Source organism: Rhinoraja longicauda, chromosome 12 (assembly GCF_053455715.1).
Source record: "Rhinoraja longicauda isolate Sanriku21f chromosome 12, sRhiLon1.1, whole genome shotgun sequence".
Taxonomy (NCBI): Eukaryota; Metazoa; Chordata; class Chondrichthyes; order Rajiformes; family Arhynchobatidae; genus Rhinoraja; species Rhinoraja longicauda.
The window spans coordinates 27,402,641-27,419,538 of NC_135964.1; the positions used below are offsets into that span (position 1 = coordinate 27,402,641).

At 42.7% G+C, this 16,898-nt stretch overlaps 1 protein-coding gene across 1 annotated transcript in view; it reads left to right on the forward strand.

Annotated features, from left to right (window-relative positions):
- The window catches only part of cfap44 (cilia and flagella associated protein 44), a 115,933-nt gene that overhangs the window by 70,493 nt on the left and 28,542 nt on the right, over positions 1 to 16,898 (forward strand). The window contains exons 23-25 of the mRNA XM_078408713.1: positions 502 to 676; positions 8,320 to 8,497; positions 9,728 to 10,183. Of these exons, the coding sequence (XP_078264839.1) occupies positions 502 to 676; positions 8,320 to 8,497; positions 9,728 to 10,183 (809 nt within the window). The remainder of the gene's footprint in view (positions 1 to 501; positions 677 to 8,319; positions 8,498 to 9,727; positions 10,184 to 16,898) is intronic.

Consider the following 16,898-nt stretch of genomic DNA (forward strand, 5'->3'; position numbering starts at 1 on the left):
ATGCTTGTAGCTGATTTACTTTATTTCCAATATTCATGTATTCATATAAAAACATTCATATTGCCACTGGTTTCCATCTGTTTGTCCACCTTGTCTTCCGATTTCCCATCAGTTTCCCTTCCTCTCGTTTCAACCCCTGCCTCACAGGATTAATTATGTATCCAAGTGAGGAATCTTTATCTTTCTATTCTAGAGGTGATTCCTATGTCATTTTTATTTTACTCTACAGGTTATGTGTTACTCATGAATCACAAATTAAATGTAGCAGGGAAAGTGTCCATCTTTACTGTGAACCGAAAACAACCCTCTTGTTAAGTGCTAAAGGTTGCCATGCTACATTGTGGTCTCCTGTATTGATGGGCAAAGATCCTATTGCAGGTCTTGTGATCTGTTGTTGAAATCCTCTTAGGATTGTTGTTATAGTTTGGAAAGCAAATTCCAGTGAAAGATAATGCATTGGTATAACCCACAATTTGATTTATTGGTGCTCGATCTCTTTAGGTATTGATAAGACTACAGACCAGGACATGGAAGTTGAATTGATGGCAGAATCACAACAACCTGTATCAAAGATGAATTTTGGACTTCGACATGCTGAAAGACTACTTAATATGATTAGCAAAACAGATAGAGCAAAAGCCAAAATTGAACAGAGGAAAAAAGAATGGACAGAACTGTGAGTTGCATTTTCATTCACTGTTTACATAGTGATTTACAGTGAGGGAAGTAAAAAAGAGGGAAGGTTTGCAAATAAACCACTGGCTCATGAGAGACCTGTTTTCAATGCTGATCTCATTTATCATCTGTATGGAGTTTACACATACTTCCTGCGACCACGTGAGTTTCCCTCAGGAGCTCTGACGTGTGGGTCAGTAGGTTATTTGACTACTGTAAATTGTCCCCAGTAGGTGGTGAGTAGGAGAATATGTAAGGAATTGAAGAGAATGTGGTAAGAATTAAAAATAGGATTTGTGTAAATTGGGGGATTGATGTTCAGTACAGTCTTGATGGGCCAAAATACGCATTTCCATGCTGTATCTTTCTCTGACTGTGAATCTATGAGTGAAAACAGTACCAGGCTTGCCGATGCCATATTAGACGTGGGCACAAACATTCCAAGTCTTTTGACAGTTTCAACATTTGGTAAGTTTGGAGACCTAGCTAAACTAAAATAAAAACAGGAAAAAAACAGAACATTTACCAGGTCAGGGAATCTGTGGGAAAAGAAATGACTTTAACATTTCAGGTCGTAACTTAACTAGGTGGTTAGGAATTGGCTTGGAGGTCCAAGTTGCCATTGCAAACAAGCTTGAGAGGGAAAATGAAAGAAAAAGTACATAGATAAAAATGAAAAAAAAGTCAAATGGGATTTATTGGAGTTTTCTTTTTATTCCAAGATCAAACTGGTTTGCTAATCATCCAAACAAACAGAGCATTCACAATCTGTACCAATGAAAGGAACACGACCTAGTTGAAAACAGCTAGTAAAAAGTGATTACTTCTGAAAATCAGGTCCATATTCAATAGTTACCACCATTTCCTGGAAGCATCATAGTTAACACGGGTGCGAGGAAGTGTTTAACAAACTATGGTTGCATAAATGAACTGACCGATGAGCATAATAAGTACAGAAAATGCTGGAAAGACTCACCAGGCCATGCAGCATTGTGGAAGGAGAAACAGTTAACATTACAGATCTGGGTCCTTTTGTCAGAACCTCAGCATCTGTAGTTTTAAAAATATTTGACGGATAAGCACACTGTGTGGGAAACGAAATAGTTCTTATGAATTGTAGAAAAATGCAATTTTTAATCTGTATTAACTACTCTAATGTGGAAGGGAGTGGTGAACTTGAACAGGTTTTGACTCGTGGAGATAGATTGGAATGAGTTATATGTTATAGACCACAATTTTAGCATGGTGATTTGAACTTTGCACTTATTAATCTTTAATGTATTGTTTCTGTCAGAGTACTTCCCCTGTTTAACAGTTCAAAAGGTTTTTTACAACTTAGACATAGAAAATATGTTTTTACTTGAGGGAGAACGAGACTAGGGGCTATAAATACAAGTTTCATTTATACAGGAATTAGGAAATACAGGGCAAACTTGCACTGATCAGAATGTGGAACCTATTCCCATTAAGTAGTGGATGCATTCATGAAATTTCATTGAATTCAGCATTTCTGATGGACCTCCATTTCTCTAAATACTGTGAGAAATAGGACTATAAAATCCTCACAAAAGTTTGTTGGGATATTGCTAAAAACATTTTGGTGAGGCAAATTGGGTTGGTTTAAGCTTTAACCGGATTGCACATATGCAAGTAGTTATCCATAGACCAGATACACCAACCTATCATTCAGGACCTTGTTAAATATTTTACTAAGATCCAACATTCACCACACAGCCTTCATCAGTCTTCTTAGTTACCTCCTGAAAAAATTAAATCAATATTAGTGAGGCAAGTTTTCTCCACACAAAGTCGGGCAGACTCTACCTGATCATCGACATCTTTCCAAACATATATAAATCTCTTAATATTTTCTCAAATAATTTCCCTACCACTGATGTCAGGATATCTGACTCATCTCTCTTGCCCTTCATTGGTAAAGTAACAACGTTAGCTATGTTTCAGTCTTCTGACAACTCACTCGTGGCTAACCAAGGTGCAAAAATCTCTGCCAGGGCCCCAGCTACCTTCTCTCTTGCTTTCTATTGCAACCTGGGATAGAGCTCATCTGGCCCTGGTGATTTATCAACTATTATGCATCCCATGACATCTAACATCTCCTTCTTAATACTGTCATGCTCCACACCGTCAAAATAACCCTTCCTCAACTTGTTATCTTTCATGTCCTTGATGAATACAGATGAGAAGTATTCATTTAGGACCGCCCCCACATGCCTGGCTCCACACGTAGATTACCCTTTTGGTCCCTAATGGAACCCGTTCTGTCCCAGGCTAACTTTTTGTTCTTGATATACAATGTCCAAGCATTCTCCTGGATCTTTCTTGCTTCTTTTTGTCCTCCTAATTTCTTTCCTAAATGTTCTCCTACACATTGAGAATTGCTCAAGACTCCTTCAAAATCACTCATCTAACCTGTCACATGTTTCCCTTTTTTCCTGATCAAACCTTCAATATCCTTTCTCATCCAAGGTTCCCTAATCTTGTCATTTTAACTTTTCACCTTTACTGGAACATACTGCCCTTGACTTCTTTCCAATTCCTACATCAGCAGTTGTTTTAGTACAAGCATCTGCTCCTAATTGGCTTTCACCGGATCCTCTCTTATGCCATTGAAAGAAAAGACACAAAGTGCTGGAGTAACTCAGTGGATCAAGTAGCTTCTCTGGAGAGCATGGATAGATGTTGTTTCAGGTCGGGATCTTTCGGAGCACTATTGAGATCAGCTTTTCTCCAATTCAAGATCTAACCTTGATGACCAATCTTTTCCCTTTCCATCGCCACCTTGAAACTTATAGTATTATGTGCACTGTTCCCAAAGCATTCCCCCCACCATCACCACCATTGCCTGTCCAGTTTCACTTCCTAAGATTGAGTACTGCCCTGTCTGTAGTTGGGCTCTCTACATATTGCTTCAAAACGTACTTGGATGCACTGAATAAATTCCACCCTATCTAAGCTAAGGCACCCTAACTGAGGCAATCTCAGACAATATTGGAAATGTTAAAATACTGTTGATTACTGGCTGTCCAAGGAACTTTGCAACCAATTATGTCTTTATGGAGTTGTTACTAGCATAATGTTGAGAAACACAATAGCTAATTAGGTCCTATGAAGGGCACTCAGATAACAAAGATAAATGTAGAGTCTCAGCTCAGTTTCTATGGATGAAGTTACCTTGAAAATGAAAAACATTAAGAATGGTCTGTATAGGCAATACTGTAAGTTCCTTTGAACAAGAGAGTGCTTTGTACTACAATTGCTATCAATTAAACGGAGCCACCACACCAGGTGTACTGTCCAGGGCGGATTAAGCTAGTGCGAGGCCCATAGCATATGTTATAAAGAGGTCTTAAATTTAAAAAACACACATAAATATTACAACATAAATTATTTACTTTTTCAATTTCAAATGTCAAAAGTAACAAAATCACAATTTAAAAGTCACATTTTCTAGATTTAGCATGAACAAATTTGTTGATGATATTGGAAACGTCTATTCCATGCAGAAATTAGAAACATAGAAACATAGAATATAGGTGCAGGAGGAGGCCATTCGGCCCTTCGAGCCAGCACCACCATTCATTGTGATCATGGCTGATCATCCACCATCAATAACCCGTGCCTGCCTCCTCCTCATATCCCTTGATTCCACTAGCCCCTAGAGCTCTATCAAACTCTCTCTTAAATCCATCCAGTGATTTGGCTTCCACTGCCCTCTGTGGCAGAGAATTCCACAAATTCACAACTCTCTGGGTGAAAAAGTTCCTTCTCACCTCAGTTCATGTTCAATGCTTATTAGAGTGAGATTATTCAATCTGTTTTGACCCATGGAGTTCCTTAGTTCATTTTTAATCCTTTTCAGTTTTGAAAACGAGCGTTCTCCACTGCAGTTGGTAACCATGAGTGACAAATAAATGCGCATGGCATTTTCTACATTTGGAAAACAAGACTCCAAAGAATTATCAGTTATCAAACGGTTCAACTGTAACTCTACAAGCTCTTGTTCGGTGCCAATATGAGAACAAGATCAGCTTTCTATACTTGCCACTCATGTTGCTGGCATTGTCATAACTTTGACCACAGCAGTCTTTTATATCAATGTTATTTTCCTTTAAAAAGTCATGTAAACTTTGAGCGAGCTATTCAGCACTATAACCTTCCCTATCCAAAAACTTCACAAATCTTTCAACTGGTCCAGACGGCAAAACATAGGGCCAAGTCAAAGTCAGCTAATCCACATAAGATATATCTGGAATAGAATCCAATGAAACAGAATAATACTTGTATTTCTTCACTTCACCGATAATGTGATCCAGTATGCTGGATACAATCAGATTGATGAATTCCTCACATGTTGTTTTAGATAGGTATGATTTATGTCCCTTTTCTTTGTTTGCATGAGTATTTCTATGCTCAGCCAGAAAAGGGTCAAACTTGGCCAGTAATTCTAACAACTACAAGTAATTTCCATTATGAGGAGAACCAACAGTTTCATCATTACCACAAAATTAAAGGCCTCGTTCTGCTAAAAACTTTACAACTTCAATTATTCGCTCTAGAAGTGTGCGCCTATACTTTTGTTCAGTTTCCATTTGTTTCACAAGTTGAGAATCGACCCGTTCACCTTTGCTTTTGCGCATCGACAGTGAAATTAAAGCTTGTCTATGTGAGGAACTTTCTTCATGTTGACGTAATAGATTGCTTGCATTTTTCCAGTCATTAAACCTCTCTTCACTAGACTTTGAACATCCTGAAGTCATAACCTTGCATGGGAAACAGAATAGGCTTCCTTTGTTTTCTGAATAGCATAACCAATTTCTTGCATGTTGCTTTTTTGTAGGTTTATGAACATATGTGAAATAATTCTTCTGACAGTGCGGAGGATTCTTTTCATTGTCATTCAATTGCATGGATGAAGAGAAGTCACTATTATTAGCATGTTGACATTCATCATTTCTCTTGGCTATCCAATATTCCCGATCACAATCATCTAGATCATTTGGCCATTCACCAATATCATTAGAGTACTTGGTCTTTTCACTTGTTCTTTCGCATTCAATGGATGCTGGCTGTTGCTGTATCATGCCTTCTGCCGCAGTACTAGTTGTTCCCATATTTCCAGCTTCAGCCGTTATAGCGCCATCACCATGAACATTCAAGTATGGGGGTGGGGGGTGGGGGGGAGGGTCTGTGTCTCGGGGTTGGCGGTTGGACAGTGACACCCCGGCTGCCCATTGGTCCGCGCAGCCCTGCCAACACATTCAAACCGTGGCGGTTGGGGATTGGCGCGCGCAACACAGCGCCCCTCAGTGGGATGCTGATTTCAAGCATTTTGCTTGCAAGCATTTAGTGCGGGGCCCACAAAAGTGCGGGGCCTTAGCAAATGCTACTTTTGCTACTATGTTAATCCGGCACCGGTACTGTCATCCTAAACGTCTTGCCCAATACATAAAGAAAAGTAATTTAAAATGTTTCACAAATGCAAATCAATTCAATTGATATAAATCACTTCATAAATTGAGTGAGTTTTGGAGATAATGCTGTAGTCTCTATTGCTTGGGCACTGTTGGATATTGTTGAATATGTCTGTGATTAATTGTTGTTAGCTAAACAGAGCTATGTCGTGTATTGAGATAAACACTTCTAATTAAGCTAGAATTGCGCTTTACATGAAGTGAATTGGATCAAAATGCTTCTTATCAGAAATATATTCATTTGATAGAAATTATATTGTATGCATACAATGCACTTTTCAGATAGTGTCATAGTTTCTTTTAGTTATGTTGAACTAGATATAATGCTTCATACTGCAATTACTATTTGAAATAATATTTAAATAGGAATTTGAATGTAAGAAACAAGGTACTACAGAAAAGTGATGGAGTAACTCAGTGGGTCAATCATCATCTTTGGAGAACATGAATAGGTGACGCTTTAAGTCAGGACGAAGGTATTTATCCACAAAATGCTGGAGTAACTCAGCAGGTCAGGCAGCATCTCAGGAGAGAAGGAATGGGTGACGTTTCAGGTCGAGACCCTTCTTCAGACTGGTATCAGGGGGGCGGGACAAAGGAAGGATATAGGTGGAGACAGGAAGACAGTGGGAGATCTGGGAAGGGGGAGGGGAAGAGAGGGACAGAGGAACTATCTAAAGTTGGAGAAGTCAATGTTCATACCACTGGGCTGCAAGCTGCCCAGGCGAAATATGAGGTGCTGTTCCTCCAATTTCCGGTGGGCCTCACTATGGTACTGGAGGAGGCCCATGACAGAAAGGTCAGACTGGGAATGGGAGGGGGAGTTGAAGTGCTCAGCCACCGGGAGATCAGGTTGGTTAAGGCGGACTGAGCGAAGGTGTTGAGCGAAGCGATTGCCGAGCCTGCGTTTGGTTTCACTGATGTAAAGAAGTTGACATCTAGAGCAGCGGATGCAATAGATGAGGTTGGAGGAGGTGCAGGTGAACCTCTGTCTCATCTGTAAAGACTGTTTGGGTCCTTGGATGGAGTTGAGGGGGGAGGTAAAGGGACAGGTGTTGCATCTCCTGCAGTTGCAGGGGAAAGTGCACGGGGATGGGGTGGTTTGGGTAGGAAGGGACGAGTGGACCAGGGAGTTATGGAGGGAACGGTCTCTGCGGAACGCAGAAAGGGGAGGGGATGGGAAGATATGGCCAGTGGTGGGGTCCCGTTGTAGGTGACGGAAATGTTGGCAGATGATTTATTGTCAGGACCCTCCTTCAGACTGATTGTAGGAGGGGGAAAGGCTGGAAGGGAGGAGAGACAGGACAAAGCCTTGCAGGTAATAGATTGACACGAATGAGGGGTTTTGAGGCATATTGTTAGAGAAAGGCCATAGATAAAAATGACAAAGATGTGAGACAAAAGGATTGAAGAGTTGTGAATTATGAAGTTATAATCAATCTGAAGAAGGATTCCGACCCAAAACAACACCATGCCATGTTCTCCAGAGATGCTGCCAAACCCGCTGAGCTACTCCAGCGCTTTGTGTCTTTGTAACTGAAAGGACCTAGGTCCAATATTGAGGTAAATTCTTCTAACTAATGTAGCATTTCTGTTTGCGCAATACAAAGTAATTTAGAATGTTTTTTTATAATAAATTAATTCTGATAATTGAAATTAGTTCATACTTTGAGAACAGTTTCTGTTGAAGTATTGTATTCTCACTAAACTAAATCCCATCCTACTTGGAAATAAAATGTCCAAACTAGCCTGGTATTGCTCATTAGAAGAAAGGTTCAGAATGTTTAATATAATATATTCATTCAGATGATGGCTGTTGCTTCACAGATTGAGAACACATTTTGTAGATGCTGTGGCTTACTGTAGATGGTACCTATGTGCGAAATGAATCCCAGCTATTCCAAACTGTTTTGTTATTTTATTCAATGTGGTGATTTTGATTTTTTTTTCTGGTCAAGAATGTTAAGGGTTACGGAAGAAGTAAATGGAGTAAGAGTTCGGGTAATCATATTGTTAAATATTGGAACAGGTTGTGGATGTGGAGTGGTCCACTCCTGTTCTCTTGATCCTTTGTTTGCATTTGAGGCCAGAGCACCCTTGGCTGTACAGAAGCATCATTAATTTCTTTACATTTCCATTTTATCTTCTGTAGTTATTTAAGCCTGCCTGATGATAATTATGAAGATCCAAATGATGTGGTGGCAATCAAAGATGCTCAGGAGCACATGGGAGATTTCAAGTTAAAAACAGCGCCTGACTACACTGTACCAGAACATCTGCGTATTAATGCAGAGAAGAAAAGGAACCAGCTTATTTGCCTTGAGGAACTGGTTTGTATCAGCACAGAATGTGCTTTGTATTCTTTTTGCTTGCCTCTTCTATAGACAATAGACAATAGATGCAGGAAGGAGTAGGTAATTCGGCCTTTGAGCCAGCACCGCCATTCAATGTGATCATGGCTGATCATTCACAATCAGTACCCCGTTCCTGCCTTCTCCCCATATCCCTTGACTTCGCTATCTTTAAGAGCTCTATCTAGCTCTCTCTTGAAAGCATCCAGAGAATTGGCCTCTACTGCCTTCTGAGGCAGAGAATTCCACAGATTTACAGCACGATGCAACATATTGCGTTGATCTATGAAGTTAACAAAACTATTGAAGGGCCATATCAGGCTAATGGAGTAATCCAAACTGTTTCATCCAATCCATGCAGCAACTCAGACTGTGTCCAAGGAACTGCTGCGCTCAAAAGAGGCAAGCTACAGAGGAATACATTTGTAGCAGTTCTCCTACACTACAAGTTCCAGAGGTCTTGAGTTGCCTTTTACTCACCTTCAGTTTGGGTGCAGTGACAACTTACATTCAGAACAAAAATGTTTATTTCTATTTCCAAAGATGGTATGAGGTCTGTCTCATCTCATCTGTCTATGTCTGTTGGAGATCTGACTATTGCATGGAAACATAAGTATTTCCAGGTGCCTTGAATAATGCGGGTCATTGCTGCAATGCTCTGAACAACTTACTTTATATGGAGAAACAAGTCTGTTTACATTTTTGATGTGTATACAGTATCATGTACATTATAGTAGATGGCCTGAAAGCATGCTTTACTGTGATGCGAGTGAATAGTGATAGTTTTGGTTGGTTCTTTGCATTATCTAAAGACGTGCATGTTTGTAGGTTAATTGGCTTCTGTAAATTGTCCCTAGTGTGTGGGATAGAACTAGTATGTGGGGATCACTGGTTGGCTTGGACTCAGTGGGCCGAAGGGCCGGTTTCCACGCTGTATCTCTAAACGAAAGTAACATTTCTGAACAGTATTTGATCCTTAAATTTAATCTGTAACCTCATTCAATTCCATTGCATGTTGTATTATTAGAGTCAGACGATGGAAATGAAAGTTTATAATCTCTGGTCAAATTTATTCTTTCATGTCATACCAGATTTACCATGCCAGATTCTATGTTCACCCAATAGCTGGGAAATGATACAGACTTCAAAATCTAAGATTTTAGGGGTATTCTATTTGTGTGGGCTAATCTTTTTTATTGTCTTGTAAAGATCCATCTACTCAAAAGTGAAATGAGCGAGAAGATAATCAACCGCCGTAACATAAAACTGGATATTATTGAGCAAATTACCAATCTAACTGAGGAGCTGGTGTTAATACAGACCAAGCTCGCTCCTTCACAACATCTCCCTATTCCTGTGATCCCAAGTATGTATCCTGATGAAATGCCTGAGAAGAAATTCCAGTATGATCAAGAAAAGCTTTTGGAATTCAGAGGTGAGAACCTTCCGAGTAAGAAACGTACAAAACAATCCGAGCAGGTCATTGAGACTGAAAAAATATCTGGCAATTCCAACGCAACACCATATAGCTCAAGACATCAAATAGAAGGGAGTGCTGTGAAACTTGTACTGTATGAAACGGCAGAGCAGTCAAAGTTGGAAGAGGAAATCAAAATGATTGAAGAGAAAACAAATGTATACATGCAAACGGAGATACTAAGGAAGGTATGCTGGAAATGGTGACAACAATATTGAGATAAAAGCATATTACAATAGATTGCATAAAAAGATTTAACTGCTTTTAGCCAGCCTGTATAAATGTGTCTTAAACCAGTTGGTAACACTGAAAATCCTATTCAGGAACACTTTCTATTGGGTCTCTCTCACACGATTTCTGCTAGATAATGAAATTCCTGCTGTGCTGTATTCTCCCACCACACCACTGCTACTGAATCTCCCTATCCAAAAGCAAAGAAGCCGGAAGCAAAGAGTAGGAGAAAACAGGTCCTTTTCAGAATGGCAGGAAGTGGCGAGTGGAGTGCCGCAAGGCTCGGTGTTGGGGCCCCAACTATTCACCATATACATTAATGATTTGGAGGAAGGAATTAGAAGTAACACGAGCAAGTTTGCAGATGACACAAAGTTGAGTGGCAGTGTGAACTGCGAAGAGGTTGCAGGGTGACCTGGACAGGTTGAGTGAGTGGGCAGATGCATGACAGATGCAGTATAATGTAGATAAATGTGAGGTTATCTACTTTGGCGGCAAAAACAAGGAGGCAGATTATTATCTCAATGATGTCAGGTAGGTAAGGGGGAAGTGCAGCGAGACCTGGGTGTCCTTGTACACCAGTCACTGAAAGTTGGCGTGCAGGTACAGCAGGCAGTGAAGAAAGCTAATGGCATGTTGGCCTTCATAACAAGAGGATTTCAGTATGGGAGTAAAGAGGTTCTGCAGTTGTATAGGGCCCTGGTGAGACCACATCTGGAGTATTGTGTACAGTTTTGGTCTCCTAATTTGAGGAAGGATATCCTTGTAATTGAGGCAGTGCCGCATAGGTTCACGAGATTGATCCCTGGGATGGTGGGACTGTCATATGAGGAAAGATTGAAAAGACTAGGCTTGTATTCACTGGAGTTTAGAAGGATGAGAGGGGATCTTATAGATTCATATAAAATTATAAAAAGACTGGACAAGCTAGATGCAGGAAAAATGTTCCCAATTTTGGGGAAGTCCAGAACCAGGGGCCACAGTCTTAGAATAAAGGGGAGGCCATTTAAAACTGAGGTGAGAAGAAACTTTTTCACCCAGAGAGTTGTAAATTTATGGAATTCTCTGCCACAGAGAGCAGTGGAGGCCAAATCACTGGATGAATTTAAGAAAGAGTTGGATAGAGATCTAGGGGCTACTGAATCAAGGGAAATGGGGAGAAGGCAGGCACGGGTTACTGACTGTGGATGATCAGCTATGATCACAATGAATGGCGATGCTGGCTCGAAGGGCCGAATGGCCTCCTCCTGCACCTATTTTCTCTGTTTCTATGGTTCTAAAAGCAGTTCGTGCAAGGTCTCATTGAAACACTTCTGGGTCTCATCGCCTCGCAGCAGAGTTCCTGATGGATTTTACTATATCCCTGCATTGTCCTCATTGGATCTCATTGAAAGTAGAAGTTCTTACCCTCTGGGTTATAAGCTACCCAAACAAAATATGAGGTGTTCCTCCAGTTTGCACGTGGCCTCAATCTGGCAATGGAGGAGCCCCAGAACAGAAAGGTCAGTGTAGGAATGGGAAGGGGATTGAAAGGTTGGAAACTGGGATATCTCACAGGCCAGGTGGACCGAGCACAAATGTTCAGCAAAAAGGTCGCCGAGTCCACGTTTGGTCTTGCCAATGTACAGGAGACCACATTTGGAACACCAGATGGGGTAGATGAGTTTAGAGGGGTACATGTGAACCTCTGTCTAACGTGAAAGCACTGTACCTCAACAACTTTTCTTTTGACTCCTCTCACTTTCTTCATTAATGGTGTAGCCATGAGTACTTGCATGGGCCACAGCTATGCCTCCCTTTTTGTTGGTTGCATTAAACAGTCCTAGTTCCAAACTTAAATTGGCACCAACCCTCAACCCTTTCACCGGCACATCAACATTGATGTAATTAATTTTAATTAACTTGCACCCTGCCTTCAAATTCACTTGGACTATCTCTGACACCTCTCCCCCCTTTCTCGATATCTGTCTCCTTCACGGGGACAGACAACCATTTTAATTCCCCTTTTCATTCCCATACCAGCCTTTCTGCTCTGGGCCCCTTCCATTGCCAAAGTGAGGCCACGTGCTAACTGGAGGAACAGCACCTCATATTTCGCTTGGGTAGATTACAACAGAATGATATGAACATTGAATTCTCCAATTTTTGGTAACAACCCAAGCCTCCCACCCCCATTTCCCCCCCTCTCTTCCTTGTGTCCCATCTTGATGTGCACCCATTGAAGTGCCTCCATAATGTTTAGAACAAAGACCCATCATTTATTTATTTGCTTCTGTACTCCACAATTTGAGATTTGTAATAGAAAAAATCACATGTGGTTAAAGGGCACATTGTCAGATTTTAATAAAGGCCATTTTTTATACATTTTGGTTTTACCATGTAGAAATTACAGCTGTGTTTATCCATAGCCCCCCCCCCCCCCATTTCAGGGCACCATAATGTTTGAGACACAGCAATGTCATGTAAATGAAAGTAGTCATATTTAGTATTTTGTTGCATATCTTTTGCATGCAAGGATTGCTTGAAGTCTGTGATTCATGGACATCACCAGTTGCTGGGTGTCTTCTCTGGTGATGCTCTGCCAGGCCTGTATTGCAGCCATCTTTAGCTTATGATTGTTTTGGGGGCTAGTCCCCTTCAGTTTTATCTTCAGCATATAAACGGCATGCTCAATTGGGTTCAGATCGGGTGATTGACTTGGCCACTCAATAATTGACCATTTTTTAGCTTTGAAAAGCTCCTTTGTTGCTTTAACAGTATGTTTGGGGTCATTGTCTTGCTGTAGAATGAACCGCCGGCAATGAGCTTTGAGGCATTTGTTTGAACTTGAGCAGATAGGATGTGTCTATACACTTCAGAATTCATTATGCTACTACCATCAGCAGTTGTATCATAAATGAAGATAAGTAAGCCAGTACCTTCAGCAGCCATACATGCCCAGGCCATAACACCCCCACCACCGTGTTTCACAGATGAGGCAGTAAGCTTTGGATCTTGGGCAGTTCCTTCTCTCCTCCATACTTTGCTCATGCCATCAGTCTGATATGTTAATCTTCGTCTCATCTGTCCACAAGACCTTTTTCCAGAACTTTTGTTGCTCTTTCAAGTACTTCTTGACAAACTTTAACCTGGCCATCCTAGTTTTGCAGTTAACCAGTGGTTTGCATCTTGCAGTGTAGCCTCTGTATTTCTGTTCAGGAGGTTTTCTGCGGACAGTGGTCATTGACAAATCCACATCTGACTCCTGAAGAGTGTTTCTGATCTGTCGGACAGGTGTTTTGGGGATTTTTCTTTATTATAGAGAGAATTGTTCTGTCATCAGCTGTGGAGGTCTTCCTTGGCCTGCCAGTCCCTTTGCGATTAGTAAGCTCACCAGTGCTCTCTTTCTTCTTAATGATGTTCCAAACAGTTGATTTTGGTTAGCCTAAGGTTTGGCTGATATGTCTAACAGTTTTATTCTTGTTTCTCAGTCTCATAATGGCTTCTTTGACTTTCATTGGCACAACTTTTGTCCTCATGTTGATAAACAGCAATAAAAGTTTCCAAAGGTGATGGGAAGACTGAAGGAAAGACTAGGTGCTGAGAGCTCTCTTATACCTGCATTAAGGAGGCAATAAAATTCACCTGAGCAATTACAAACACATGTGAAGCCATGTGACCCAAACTTTATGGTGCCCTGAAATGGGGGAACTATGTATAAACACAGCTGTAATTTCTATATGGTGAAATCAAAATGTATAAAAATGGCTTTTATCAAAATCTGACAATGTGCACTTTACTATGAAAAAGATGGCGGCACAGTCCAGGCGCAGCGGCTTTGCGCTCTCCATATGATGCTATACTTACAGGACAGGCCGCTCATGGAGCCGCAGGGACCTACTCCACATCGGACACGGCTGGGAACAGCGGGTGTTTAAAAGCCTCGGCGGCTTCTGCAACATCCCGGCAGAGCTGGCCAGAGCACCAGCAGCTCCTGGGATCACCACACCGGCAGGATGGAGACGGAGGCAGCGCCAGAAGAGAAAGCAAAAACGTGGACAGCGCGCAGGGGTTCAGGCAAGGCTATGGAGGGCTCCGCAGAGACCATCCCTGCCGAGTGTCTTCCTGGAAAATGTCCGGTCACTCACCAACAAGCTGGATGAGGTAAGGCTGTGGCTCAACACACAAAGAGTGTGTGTTACCACACACACGCTGGAAGACTGCTGCGCGCTGATTTTCACTGAAACGTGGCTCAACGCGCTGGTTCCCGATGGGTCTGTGGAGCTCACAAACTGATCACTGCATCGGGCAGACAGAACAAAGGACTCCGGTAAGAGCAAGGGCGGGGGGCTCTGTATCTTCATCAATAATGACTGGTGCAACAACCATACTGAAATGGAGAGGTACTGCTCCCCAGATCTGGAATACCTACTACTTAAATGCAGACTCGGGAATTTTCCGTTGTTATCATAATGGCTGTATACATTCCTCCACAAGCTAATGCTAATCTAGCGTTAGCACAGCTGCACGTGGCCATCAGTAAGCAGCAGGATGCTCACACCAAGGGCGCCTTCATTGTTGCAGGAGACTTTAACCAGGTCAACCTACGAGCTGTGCTCCACAAATTCCACCAGCATGTGCAGTGCCCTACCAGGGGCTCAAACACGCTGGACAAAGTATACAATAACATCAAGGACTCATACAAAGCTCTCCCCTGCTCACCCTGGGACAATCTGACCACCTTTCACTGTTCCTGATGCCAGCATACACACCTCTCATCCGCAAGACCAAACCTGTAATAAAGACAGTCAAAATATGGCCTGAGGAATCCACTTTACAACTCCAGGACTGTTTTGAACGCACCCACTGGGACCTGTTTGCGTAACAGGCTACCATGGCACAGAGGTAGACTTGGAGGAATACACATCCACTGTGCTCTCCTACATCAACAGCTGTGTGGAGAATGTCGCAGAGGACAAGAAGATAAAGATGTTTCCTAATCGTAAACCGTGGATGAATAAAGAGGTACAAAATCTGCTACGGGCACGCAACAATGCCTTTAAATCCGGGGACACTGTAGCATACGGTGTTGCCAGGGCAAACCTGAAAAAAGGCATCAGAGGCCAAAGACCTCCACAGACTACAACTGTAGTGGAGAATCACTTCAAAAGCACTGACACCAGAAGCATGTGGCAAGGCATCAGGGATATCACCGATTACAAGAGCAACCCTGCCTGCTCCCACAGTGATGTCACACTGGCCAACGAGCTCAACACCTTCTTTGCGTGCTTTGAAACCGGCAACAACAACATGAATGGTATAATTCCGGCCTCGGAGGACGATCAGGTGCTCACACTGAGCACACATGAGGTACAGTGCGGACTGCAGAGGATCAACCCACGCAAAGCTGCAGGCCTAGACGGAGTCCCAGGACGGGTACTTAAGGACTGTGCTGACCAGCTTGCTGGATTATTCACTAACATCTTCAACCAGTCTTTATCTCTGGCAACGGTCCCGAAGTGCCTGAAGTCGGCCACCATAGTGCCGGTGCCGAAAAAAGCAAACATCAGCAACCTGAACGACTACCGCCCGGTTGCCCTCACACTGATAGTTATGAAGTGCTTTGAAAGGTTGGTCCTCTCCCACATCAAAGCCATCATCCCTGCCTCACTAGACCCACACCGGTTTGCATTCAGAGCGAATAGATCTACAGAGGACGCCATCTCTCTGGCTCTTCATACCGTCCTGACTCACCTGGAGAGACAGGGCACTTACGTGAGGATGCTATTCATAGACTATAGCTCTGCCTTCAACACAGTCGTCCCCACCAAGCTCACCTCCAAACTCCACCAGCTAGGCCTCAGTTCGCATATATGCAACTGGATCCTGAATTTCCTGTCGGAGCGCCCTCAGGCAGTGAAAATGGGTCTCCACCTGTCCTCCACCACCACCCTGAGTACCGGCACACCGCAGGGTTGTGTTCTGAGCCCCATCCTCTACTCCCTCCTCACACACGCATTTGCCACCAACACCATCGTCAAATTTGCGGATGACACAACGGTGATCGGGCTGATCTCGAATGGCGATGAATCAGCCTACAGAGCGGAGGTGCAGAACCTGACGTACTGGTGCTCAGAGAACAACCTGTCCCTAAACACTACTAAGACCAAGGAGCTAATCATCAAGTCCAGGCAGTCACAGAATGAGGAATACGCTCCAGTCCTCACTAACGGGGACAAAGTGGTGAGAGTGTCCAGCTTCAGGTTTCTGGACACACACATTTCACAGGACCTCACATGGTCCACCAACACCGCTGCGCTAGTAAAAAAGGCACAGCAACGGCTGTCCTTCCTGAGAACACTAAAAAAGGTCGGTCTGCCACAACGGCTTCTGATGACCTTCTACCGCTGCACCATAGAGAGCATTCTGACATGCGTGTGTGGTATCTCAGCTGTACGGCAGCGGACAGGGAAGCTCTTCAGCGGGTCGTCGGCAGAGCACAGAGGATAATTGGGACACAGCTGCCAGCCCTGGAGGACATCTACAACACACGCTGCGTCAAGAAAGCCACCAGCATCCACAAAGACTGCACACACCCATGCCACCGTCTGTTTGAACTACTTCCATCTGGCAGACGTTACAAAGCCTTCTACGCCCACACCTTCAGACTAAGGAACAGCTTCATCCCTAGAG